Source organism: Sciurus vulgaris (assembly GCF_902686455.1).
Source record: "Sciurus vulgaris genome assembly, chromosome: 1".
Lineage (NCBI taxonomy): Eukaryota > Metazoa > Chordata > Mammalia > Rodentia > Sciuridae > Sciurus > Sciurus vulgaris.
The window spans coordinates 41,103,374-41,116,626 of NC_136461.1; the positions used below are offsets into that span (position 1 = coordinate 41,103,374).

The window sequence follows — 13,253 nt, forward strand, 5'->3', positions numbered from 1 at the left end:
GTTATTTTAGTTTTGTACAGTTTTTAAGCTTCTTATTTACTGTTTTAAGTAACCAATGTTTGTTTGTTTGGTTTGAGATACTGGGGATTGAACCCAGGGGTACTCTACCACTGAGCTAAATCCTTGGTCATTTTTATTTTGAGACAGGTTCTTGCCAAGTTGCTCAGGTTAGCCTTGAATTTGCAATCCTCCTACTGCAGCCTCCTAGTCAATGTTAATTTATATTCACTCACAAAATTATTTTCTTTGTTCTTCAATCTTTTTTTTTTGTATCTCTAACCTCATTTTCCTTCAAATTAAATTCTTTTTTTTTTTTTTTTTCAGTGCTGGGGATTGAACCCAGGGCCTTATGCTAAAATAAATTCTTTAGAAACTTTTTATTCAGAAATTTCCTTCAGTGAGAAATTTGGCTGGTGGCAAACTATGATAATGTGAAATAATCACATATTTGGTCTTTATATATATTTCCTGGCATACAACTCCCAGAGTTCTTGTATTTTACAGAACTGTTAAAACAGGGACTTTGTGGCTGCTTTTGCTAAAAGTACTAACTCTCCACTTGGACCTGCAGATGCCTAATGGGTAACTAAAAGCAGAATAAAAACTTGGCATCTCTACCTTCATTCTGTCTTCTTTGCTACCTTAAACTTTGGGTCAGATTCCTACCAGACTCTGCATGTAGGCAGGTTAATCATTTAAGTGTTCATCTAAAGCTAGTAATCCTTCACTTTCAAGGCTGAAGGTTCCAAGACAAGATACTTTCAAGATTTACAGGAATATCATAATCAATACACTGTTACCTGCCAGTGATTATAAACATCCTGTTCCAGACCACCTGAGTGGCACCTAGAAGTTTCCAGTCATTGCCCTAAATCTGAAGGTCTAACTCCATCTCGTCTTTCTGATTTGCCCTTTGTCAGGGTCATACTCTCAAGTAGTTAACCTTGTATTCCAGGAAAACCACATCTGATTGATAAGCACTCTTCAATAAGAGTCAAAACCACCCCCAGGCAGCAGCAACATTCCTATCACTGGTAATGATCAACCAAACCAAAGTGTGAACAGGACTACTATATGATGCATACTTATATCCCCAACTTTGTTCCTTACCAGTTAATCCCAAAGATCTTGTTAGCTTCTCAAAGACAGGGCTTAGAACACTAGTACCCCTGCTTTCCCATGTGGCCACACTAAATAATAAATTCCTTTCCTACTTCACCATTACTTTTCTGCTTGATTTTTGGGGTGAGTGGCCAGATCTGGTATGTTCACACTACCCAAAAATCAGCTCCCCCACCCCATGGCCTAGGACTCTAAAAGTAATGACTCTTTACTTAGACCTGTAAAAGCCTAATGGGTAACTGAAAGTTACAGTGCCTTTTCTATTCTAATGAATTGACTGCTAGCTTCAGAATGGAGAGTAGTTCCCAAGAAATATCAAAGCAGGATTAAAGGGTTGGGACTTTAGTCCTACCCCTCAATCACTAGGTAGGAAAGAAAGAATTAATAATACTCTGGCCATAAATGGATAATAATTTAACCAATTATGCATATGCAATGAAGTCTTAAAAAAAAAAAAGAGTTTGGAGAGCTTCCAGCTTGTTGAACATATGGAGGTTCCTGGAGGGTGGTGAACCCCTTCTCCTAACCCTTGCAGTATACATCTCTTCATTTGTATCCTTTGTAAAAATCCTTCATAATAAATTGGTAAAAAGTGTTTGCCTGAGTTTGGTGAGTCACTCAAGCAAATTAACTAAATAGGAAAAGGGGGTTGTGGGAATTCTGATTTATAGCTGTTTAGTCAGCACAGGTAAAACAACCTGGGTCATATAACTAGCATCTAAAGGAAGAAGACAGGAATCTGGGGGACTGATCCCTCAATCTGTGGGAGCTGACACTTCTACCACATTGTAACTGGATCAATCAAAACTGAATTGGCTTAAAGAACACACAGATGATGTCCACTGCAGAACTTATTCCTTGCTTGTCAGTGGGGAGAAGTCCCCATAAATTCTGCGGTCACAGCGGTCTTCTGTGTTGACTGTGGTATGAGAGCAGAGGGAAAAACAAAAAATAAAACAAACAAAATAAAGCAGGCAGCTTGTTTTTCTAATATAAAAGTACTTTCAGTAGCAGGTCTATTTTCACTATGATTCATAAAAGATATCTGTTTAGTGTAGAATTTGTGTTTAGTTCAGTTATTTTCTTTCAGATCATTAAGGATATTCCATTGTATTTTAGATTCTATTACTGTTAATTAGTCACTTGTCGGTATAACTAATAATCACTTGAAGGAATTTTTCCTATCTGCTATAGATTTTCTATGTTTAATTTTCCACAGTACCACTGTTATTCTCCATGTGAATTTCCTTTAATGTATCCTTTTGGAAGTTAAGACTTCTTTAAGGGATTAAAAGGTACATATGAGATTACTTTGGATATAATGGTTATGGTCTTTATTTTCATTGTGGTAGTGATCCCCAAACTTCTCAAATATTAAAAATATGCTCATTAAAATTAAAAAAAAAAAAAAAAAAAAAAGACTTCTTTAGCCTCTGAATGGACATCTCACATCAGGTTCTGAAAAATTTCCCATGACAGAGCATTCAAATAATGTCTACTTCATTTTTCCCTCTCTTCCTTCTGGGACTCCACATAATAAACAGCGGGCATTTTCCCTCTATCTTCTATGTCTGATATTTTTCTCCATTTTTCATCTTTTTTCCTACTTTATACTGTACTTGGAATAATTTCTTCTGACCTATCTTCCAGTTGACTAATTCTGTCTTCAGCTATGTCTACATTTGTTAAACATGTTCATTACACTTCCAATTTCAATTATAATACTTCAGTTCAAAATATTCTTTTTCATTTTTTAAATGTCCTAGGTCATATTGGATAATTTCCTACTCCTTTCAAATATATTCAAATTTATCCTTTCTTTCTTAAAAATAGCATATTTTTATGATTTGTATGTCACCATTCTAATGTTTGAAATTTCTAAGAATATATTTCTGTTATCTATTCTAACCCATATTGTCTTGTTTTCCAGGGTATCTGCTTATTTTTTTTACTCAGTGTTGGTCATTTTACTTGAAAAATTATTTATAGGAACAATGTAAGACCTAGAATGAAGGGATCTTCCTGTTAAGAGGATTTATATTTGTTTCTTCCAGGCTTCTGTGAACACTACCAATTCTGAACTATAATGAAAGCTTCAGATTCTCCAGAAGACTAAGGAGGCATTTTGAACAACAGGCAATAATTTCTCAGGATGAATAATCCATTTTCTTAATTTGAGAGGAGAGCCTTTTGGAGTCCCAGCTTATTATGAAAAAAGTCTCTGGTGAGATGACCCCCTTGGGAACATCCTTGATTTTGATATGTGGCCCTTGTCCTACAACACTGATTATAAAATTAAAGTTCATATTTATTGGAATTAGTAAATGCAACCAGGATAAGATAGTTTTCATTCTCGTTTACTATTTACTGAAATGACCCAAACAGAATCACAAACAATGTGACCTCTGTTATGGAATTAGATTTTATGATCTATTAAAAACTACTGGCACTTAATCCACATTATAATGGCATATTACAAATGACATTAAGACTTTCAATTCATTATTTAACTATAAAAGTATAATATAGCATTTATTATAATATACATAATATGTAATGATCTACCACTATCTACCATTTATGGCATTAAATTATGATTTGATATTCACATTAATTTCTTCTTTAAGAAGAATGTAGTAGCATTCTTCTTATTTATTCTGCTAGAATTGGTCTCTTTTTAGTAGAAATAAACATGTGAGCCAAGCACAATGGTGCATGCCCATAACACAGCAACTCAGGAAACTGAGCCAGAAGAATCTCAAGTTTGAGGCCAGCCTCAGCAACTTAGTAAGACCCTGTCTCAAATTTTTAAAATAAAAATGTAAAAAGGATTGGGGATGTAGCTGAGCTGTACAGCATCCCTGAGTTTAATTCCTAGTACAAAAAGAAAGAGGAGAGAGAGAAATAACTAAGGATGTACAGAGATTAGGATATTCATCACAGCATTATAGTACTGTAAAACTGGAAACAACTATCCAAGAATAAACTGGTTGAAGAGCTTATGATATTTCTATACAACATAAATAAGAAGTGACACTTAGAAATCATGTTTTATGAATAATTATAAGTAAACATTATCATATTTTAAAATATAAAATAAGCCAATCCCAAAAAACCAAGGGGTTTTCTCTGATAAGTGGATGATGACATAAGTCAAGGAGTGTTAGGGAAGAATGGAGGAATGTTGGATTGTGTAGAGGAAATTGAGAGGTGCAGAGGGGACAGGGGGAAGGAAAGATAATGGAATGAAACAAACATCATTACCCTAAGTAATGTATGATGTAAATGATTACATAAATGGTGTGACTTTACATTGTGTAGAACCAGAGAAATGAAAAGTTGTACCTCATTTGTGTACAATGAATAAAAAATAAAATAAAAATTTAAATATAAAATAAAAGTTATAAAAGGATACACTTTATTTCATATATGTTTTTAAAAATATGTGTTTTAACTGATTATCTCTAGATTCTAAAATTATAAGCAATTTTATCTCTGCTTGTTTTTTCCTATTCTAAATTAATAATAAATTAAAGTCTACACAAAATATATTACTTACAAAACTCAAAAGTTATTTAAGTTTCAATTTAATCTTTAACACAAAGACTAAGTTATTATAGAATAAGAGTCAACATGTATTTAATAGGTCAGTTTTTCCAAATAAAGTATTCTGATAATCCTATAGAACTAGAATACTACTTGAAAAGAAATATCATAGAATATACTCAATACTTCCATTTTAAGACGTTAACAGATCTTAAATATTAACATGTTAATATTTATATTCAAAAATATACTTTGATTTAATTACCTATCCAGAGCTTCCTTGAAGTATTTTCTCTGAACATCAAACTGAAAGACTGTACGTTCACAATCAGTTGAGGCATTATCACTACCCCCATGTTTCTTTAGGAAGGCATCAAATCCATTTTCATCTGGATATTTCAAACTACCCATGAATACCACTAAGTGAAAAAAATAGAAAGTCACACAACACAAAAATATAGTCAATATATTTATTACAAGGATAAACTTTCTTATGTGTAGAAAATTTGAAAGAAAATATTCCAACACATTAACAATAGTTATGTTTGGTTAATACTTACTTTATTACACTTCTGTTTTTGCAACATTCTATAATGTTCCCATATTACTTTTATACTAAAAAAAACCAAGCACTTCATTTTTAAAGAAGGATAAGACAAATATTGTTTATTATAAAAAGGTGAGCATAAGTGTATATGCCAATTGTTAACATCAAACTAAAAAGGTAAAAGGTTTCCCTTCAAATAGCTTAGAAAAATGACTGACTCAGATAAATACATTCCTAATTAAACTAAAGCTTTCTATTTTGTTTTTATATTATGTCTTTTTATTTTCTGTATTTCTTATGTTCTAACATCTATAAACACTCAAATAGTCTTCCCCAACCGGGGCTAGTCAATTCCTAGAGAATGGCAATCATTTAAATTTGTTGGCTTTATCATACTTGAAAAACAATGCCTGTATTTTAAAATGTTTCATTTTAATCATCAATATAAGTACACTAAAGGAGATTAAAAGTCACCCCCTATGATATTCATATTCATAAATCAAAGATTTCTTAGCTCTTTTTCTGATTAAATATATCATACATCTATCAAACCAATTACTTATCTTTGAAATCAATGCATACAAATTTGGAGGGGAAAAAAAAACCCGGGAATGATATTTTACAAGATCTTACTGTGCTCCAAAAAGTGTGCCAGCCCGGGCAGGTCGTCTGGATCAGCAAAACTCCCAACTCCAACACAAAGAGCCGCTGCAGACTGGAGTAAGTAGAACACATAAAAATAGCTGAGTCAATTCTAAGAGTAATATCAGCATCGCATTGTAAGGATTCATTTGGAGATGGAAGTTTTCCAATACAAACTAACAAAATTCTTTCCCTGAGAATCAGGAGGAGCAGCAAAGTGAAACTCACCAGAACTGTGTCAGTTTCACCCTGCTGCTCCTCCACTTGCCATCCTGCCAAATGCTGAACAGGTGCAGACCTAGAGGGAAAAAAAGCAGAAACAGACAGAAACAAAAGGAAGAGGGACTGGCCAGCCCACCCAAATATTATTTCATGTCAGCATTTCAGAATTCTGAACCAAGTTTGTTCCTTGAATTATTAGATTTGGGAAATCTGCAGAAATAACATATTTAGGTTGATTAAAGATCAAACAATTGAAGGCTCTGTTACTAGATGTGAAATCTCTCAATGTTACTCAGAAAGTTTTGATTTTATTAAAATAGGGAGATAAAACAATGTTTTAGCAAATCACTGAACAAAAACAGTAAGTAAATGGTTAAAGATAAAATATTTAGCTATTAAAAAATAACAAATAGACTTTAAAGAGGCTTTTTAGTTCTTCACTTCTTACTAAACATATATAGCATATATTACTTATTAATATACATTCTCCCAGTACCTTGGGAAAAATCAAGCTTTTAACAAAATAGATGGCCAAGAGGTACACCAAACTCTGAAGTTAAAATGATTGGGGCAAATCATTATATCACTGTAAGTTAAAAAGACACCAAAAAAGGAAAGAGAAAGTAAATTTGAATAATTGAAGATAGGAAGGTAAATATTTCTCAAATTTCATGTCAATTTTACAGAGCTAATCCATTTGATGAAACAGGGTTTTGATAAATGGTTACCATTTTTGGAAAATAACTTTTTAAAAATTGGGGCTAGGGATTTAGCTCAGTGGTGGAGTACATGCCCCTGGGTTAAATTCCCAGCACCACCACCAAAAAAAAAAAAAAAAAAAAAAAGTAGCATGTACTTGGCATACAATCCAACCATGTGTGAGAAAACAAAAGTATGTTTAAAGAAGAACCAAACAGCCTCACTTGATACTATAAATCCCATTTTGAAGACTCAGGCACATAAACTCAGTCAAAACATGGGGAAATATCCACTTCTTCCAACCACAGTCTAACCTGTTCTGTGATGTTTAATTGATGCCTAACCTGCTTTCAGCTCCAACTACCCCATAAAGATTTCTTGTCTCGACCAGCAGGGTTGAAGACATTTTTGAATAAGTTGACTTAAACCACAGTTTATCAGTCAGCTTTGACCACAGCAAAAACAGGCTCTGCGATTGCTAGAAAAGAAATTCATACTTGAGAATTTTCTACCCAAGAAATTCATACTTGAGAAATGCATACTTGAGAATTAAGAAAGCTCTGAACAAATCATAATTCAGTGTATATCATACTTAAATTTCAATCTTGCTAATTTATTAAACTTTTCAGATCAAAACAATTTTGGGGGGAGGAAGAAAATGAAGGGAGTAAAACAGATGCTTCAGAAACTTCTTAATTAGGTAAAGATTCCCAAAAAAAAGCTATCAGATTTTTTTCTTCCCATTTCCTTTATTAATTAATTCTCACATTTACCTTAAACAAGGTTCATACTTCTCAAATAATAAATTATAAAATACTTCAAAACCTGTACCATTCATAAGCCACCTCTTACCTAACTACTTTAGTTTGTTCTTCTAGACAATTTTACTTTGTTCTTCTAAACAAATTTAGACAATTTGTTATTCATTTAACAAACATAAATCATTTTCCATTGTTATAACCACGGAATCTTTCCTTTCACTAGGGTACCCATTACTTCTGAATCTAGAGGATTTGATCTATTTAAACTACAATTATTAATTAAGAGAAAATATAAAGAAGTCTAAAGCATGGGAAAAGCTCCTTATAGACAGAAAGAAATAACAGAAGGACAGATAAAGAAGGAAATGTATATACAAGAAATATGTAATCTTGTTTCAGAAATAAAAACAGAAAATAAAGAGGCCTAAGATCATAGGTAGGTATTTTGGTGCATGCCTGCAATGCCAGCTATTCAGGATGCTGAGGTAAGAGGATCCAAGTTCAAGGCCAGCCCGAGTAACTTAGCAAGATCTTATCTCAAAACAAAATAAAAAGGGCTGCGAATGTAGTTCAGGGGTACAGCAGCCCTAGGATCAATCCCTAGTACTGGGAGGAAGGGAGGGGAAAAAAGGGTAGGGAGGCCTAAGATCGTCCAGAAAGACAGAGACAGAGCTAGAATTGTAACACAGGTTTCCTGACTATCAGTGTACTTTCTATTTGGTAACTTTTCTTACTGTTCTATAACTTTTCTTACTTTTCTCCCTTTCTATTATTGCTATATTTGGAATTATGAGTGCTATTTTAAAAGTGAATTTATTAATTCCTAGTTTGTTTATACTTTAGTATAGGTTACCAGTATACTATACTTTAGTACAGATACTATACCACTTTAGTATAGATTACCACACACACACACATACACACACACATTTTTCCAGTGTTTTGAGTTTCACCTCTAAAGCTTTCCAAGCTAACACCACTTGGCCTATCATGCTACACACAAAAAAATTCAACATTTAAGTAGTAAAGGGCAAAAGCTTCTTAAAATCATGACTCAATAGCCTGAACAACTTGGTTGAAAGAACTGGTACAATCTTTCTTTAAAAAAAGTAATATTTTCCAGGAAGAGTAACTATCAAACAATGCATTTAAAAACATCATTGAAACCAGGTGCAGTGGTATCCACCTGTACTCCCAGCTACTTGGGAAGCTGAGGGAGTAGGATCACCTGAGCTCAGGAGTTGGAGATCATCCTGGGCAATATAGCAAGATCCCATCTCAAAACAAACAAACAAAGAAACAAACCAACAAAACTTATCACTGAAGACCCTTAAAGATTTTTAAGTACTCATGTGACACCTAAATTTTAGTTTAATAATTTGATGGTAAATCCTGCAAATGTAGATAATACCATATTGGATGTGTTATCAATATTCAAGAAACTAAATTTAATAAACATTTGCTGGTCAATTCCACTGTAATGCCTCCAAAATATCTGCTAACATGGGAACTCCCTACTGTAAAATTGAAGCACTCTTCAAAAATTATTGTGAGGAAAATTCACTGTCAAGGCCTATTACCTATTCATTGATTGCTATTATATATTAAACTAAGTTCAACTCCCTGACTTACTATTAAACTGTTCCAATATACTTATTTGCCCCAACATTTGCTTTCCATAAAAAGAGCTAAGTCAAATTCAATTATCTAGACAGAAGTTATCCATATGTCCCAAAGGAAGATTCTACAACACTAGCCTCATTCTTCTTCTTTTTCTAATCTCTCCAAGAATATACTTTCTTATTCCTTTATCCCAAGTTAAGAATTATGCAGGTCCTCACCTCCTGGCATTTGTTTTTAAAAACATAAGGTACACAAATACACATAAATTCAAATATTATCACTGATCACCTCTGAAAAGTTACTAATAATTTTTTTGTTTTGTTTTCTTTACATTCCATTAGTTTCTATAAAAAGCATTACTTTTATAATCAGAGCAAACTGTTTTCAAAATATAATCCTTATACAGAATACAGAATAGACTTTTACGGAAGTTCAAAAAATAAATATTTACTTCCTTTTTAGCAGTAAGAAATTAAGCATGAGTTTAGAAGTCATCCCAAAGAATTACCAAATTTGAAAAGGACAAAATAATAGACATGACTCACACCTGTTTTTCAGTGGTTTTCTTCCTAGATTCTGCCCTCTCTTCCAATTCTTCCAATTCATTATCCTCAGTGTCAAGATCATCTTCGTCATGCTCATCATCATCGAATTCACCTTCATCATCAAAACCCTCTTCATCATCATCTTCTATCTCAGCCCCAGAATCTTCATCATCATCATCATCATCTTCTTCTTCTTCATCGTCTTCTTCTCCTCCCTCCTCCTCCTCCTCTTCATCATCTGTTGCATTTCCTGTTTTGCCTTCCATATTACTTAGATCTGAAATCAAAAGTGCCTGCAAGCCATTCCGTAATTTGATGTATCTGAAAAAAAATCATAAAATATTTTGATTCAGCCATTCATTCATAAGCTCAACACATGCAATCAGCTTAGTGAAATTTAAGGAAAAAAAATTCCGAACACACACACACACGATGAACAATGTGAGTGCCCATTCCCAACATTCTGCAATTTGATTTACCCAGTCAACCATGATCTAAAAATACTAATTCATACATTTTTAAAGGCACGTTGTTCTGAAATATCACACCATCCTGCTCTGTCAAGACCAAGATGTGATTACTCCTTTGTGTATACACCACCCACCCATTTGTCACTTAGTGACTGTCTTGCTTAACAGATAAGACTACTGCAGCATCATAGTGCTTATGTTTAAGTTACCATTAATTTACTCAGTGGCCCCCAAAACACAAGAGTGATGATGCTAGTAATTCAAATAAGACAAGAAAAGTCACAAAGTGCTTCGAGTGAGAAGGTGGAAGTTCTCAACTCAATAAGAAAAAAAATTTTTTTATGCTGAGGTTGCTAAGACCTACAGTAAAAACAAATCTATTTATGAAATTGTGAAGAAGGAAAAATAAGTTCATACAACTTTTGCTGTCACATATCAAACTGCAAGTTATGGCCACAATGTATAGTAAGTGACTAGGGAAGAGTTAAGATGAAAAACATTAAATTTGTGTGCATATGTATGTATAATATACATAAGATTCAGTTCTATTTGCGGCTTCAAGCATCCGTTGGAGGTCTTATAATGAATCTCTTGCAACTATAACCAATCTTGCAACTATAACTCTTGCAACTATAAACCAAATTGGTTGACATGGGGAGAAAACTTCAAAAGCTTATCAGTTTATAAATAGTTGGAGGGAAAAGAAGGGACACACTTCACTTTGAGCTGAACTATATAAACATATTTACATATTCAAAAAACACATTTTAAAAGTTGAACACACACAACATATGCACAATTCAGCCTAAACTATTTTTTAGTTTAGAAGGAGACATTCTATCTTACTAGAGGACTTAGCCTAAGAGAAACATCCCTGAGTATACATATCATGCCAACTTAATTAAGCAAAATATTTTTGTAATCAAAATCACAAAAATTTAACCTCTGTTGACTTACATTTCTACATAATACCAGTTACCAAAGCTGCTTTTATGGACTTAAGAAATGGTTACATCCCTAAGAAAATTAAATCCCATTGACTGCTAGACCTGCAGGATGATTATTATTATTTAATAAAACTGTTGTGGCAGTTTGATGACTAGGTGCCTAGTAGAGACTGCTTCCCCATCTTTATATATTGAATAAAAAGAATAAAAACAGGCTGGGAATGTGGCTCAGTAGTAGAGTGCTTTCCTAGCATGTTTGAGGCCCTTTCTTCAATCCACAGAAGAAGAAAAACTACAATACTACAGTACTCACTTCAGATACTCACTGATCAGTAATGAGACAATCAAAACAGTACAATGCAGATTGACAGAGATAAACAGAATGTTTTAGAAAGAATAAAGCAGTCAGGAAGGCCTCTGAAACAAGGTACACTAAGTACCTAAGTACACCTTCAAGAAGAAAAGAATCAAACAGAAACTGGGAAGAATAACATGCAAAGACATAGAAGGAGGTCTATGGCTCAAGATGAAAGACTGAACACATGGATTTATCTCCCATCCATGTAAAAAAAAATTGCATTTAACCAGGCATGGTGGTACACACCTCCAATTCCAGCAACTTGGGAGGTTTAAAAAGGAAGATTACAAGTTAGATGCCAGCTTGGTCAACTTGGCAAGACTGTCTAAAAACAAAAAATGGCTAGGGATGTAGCTCAGTAGTACAGCATTTACCTACCATGTGCAAAGTTTTGGATTCAAACCCCAGAAACGAACACACACACACACACACACACACACACACACACACACACACACACACACACATACTTAAATGACAAAAAAAATTTTGTGTTTATTTTTTGTTTTCTTTTTGTTTGGGAATAAAATCATGAGACTTAGCCAGGTATAGCAGCATACTCCTGTTGAGGCAGGAGGATCAAAGTTCAAAGTCAGCCTCAGCAACTCAGTGAGGCCCTAGGTAACTCAGAAAGATCCTGTCTCAAAATGAAAGAAAAAAAGGGCTGGGGATGTGGCTCAGTGATTAAGCAACCATGGGTTCAATACCTGGTACTAGGGGTAGTGGGGAGAAATCATGAGATTTAGGAAAAAGGGACATTGTTAGCAAATCACCAATTTTTAGAAATTAGAATATTCAAATTTCATTAGATTAATGGAGAAAACAGACCTAAATACATAATATATTGGTTTTTACCCAAAAAAGCCTGGAGAAAGCCTTAACTCCATATCAAAAAATAAAAAGAACATGGAGATAGGAGAGTTTCTGGATGATGAGCTCAATTATTTTAAAAACTGGAAACAATCCAAATGCCTAACTATAGAATTGAAAAGCTGTGGTAAATTTGCACAAAGGAATTTTTTACACACAGTGGGATAATGTAAAACCAGGAAATACATAATTTGGTCACTACAAAATTGGTTAATTAATGAGCAAAAAAAGCAAATCACAAAAACATGCCACATGAATACCATTCATGAACAGCCAAAAAAACAAGTAAACAGTATATTGTTTAGGTACACACTTACATGTGACACAACATTTCTTTAAGCAAAGGAATAAGGAACACAAAGTTCACAATAGTTGTGGGGGTAGAAGGTCAACAATGGAAGGAGAAAGAGAAATAGGATGATAGAAGTAGATCCTAGTTCTCAGGTGTCAGGGTATTCATTTTGGAATTATTATACATTTACATAGAAGCTGCAGGTTTTAACATTATCAATCTTAAAACTCTCTTAAATGATAAAGTACTTTAGTAATAACGTGGCCAGACAGGCCATGTTCCTCTATGTCAAATAATCATCTGTGGAAGAAAAGGATGTGCTACCCTGAAATATGCCTTTGTGGCATGAGGATTGCTGAACTGAAGACTAGTAAAAAGCAGAAGATATAGGAAAGCTCTCTGCCCTCCCTCAATTCATCCAAAAGGCAGTCATAAATTCACAAAGACAAAAGATTATTGGTCTAGAGATGGCATTAGATGATTCTACATTAACAAACTTAACTAGTCTTTGCTATTTGCCTTTCCACAAGTTGCTGCCCCTAGAGACAAAGAGCTTTTCCTTTGTCTTGTCCCTTTCTCAAATTTTACTACTCTTTGAAGATGCTATAT

The 13,253-nt window shown here is 33.7% G+C and overlaps 1 protein-coding gene across 3 annotated transcripts in view; it reads right to left on the minus strand.

Annotated features, from left to right (window-relative positions):
• Positions 1-13,253, minus strand: part of NRDC (nardilysin convertase) — a 93,653-nt gene that overhangs the window by 58,402 nt on the left and 21,998 nt on the right. Inside the window, exons 2-6 of one of the 3 annotated variants that reach the window (XM_079154215.1) lie at positions 9,710-10,028; positions 7,123-7,256; positions 6,086-6,155; positions 5,849-5,930; positions 4,934-5,087 (exon numbers count right to left, since the gene is read on the minus strand). In XM_079154215.1, coding sequence (XP_079010341.1) covers positions 4,934-5,087; positions 5,849-5,930; positions 6,086-6,155; positions 7,123-7,256; positions 9,710-10,028 — 759 coding nt within the window. Of the gene's footprint in view, positions 1-4,933; positions 5,088-5,848; positions 5,931-6,085; positions 6,156-7,122; positions 7,257-9,709; positions 10,029-13,253 lie in introns of those variants that run through there. The other 2 variants (XM_079154217.1, XM_079154216.1) reach the window with 2 other exon arrangements.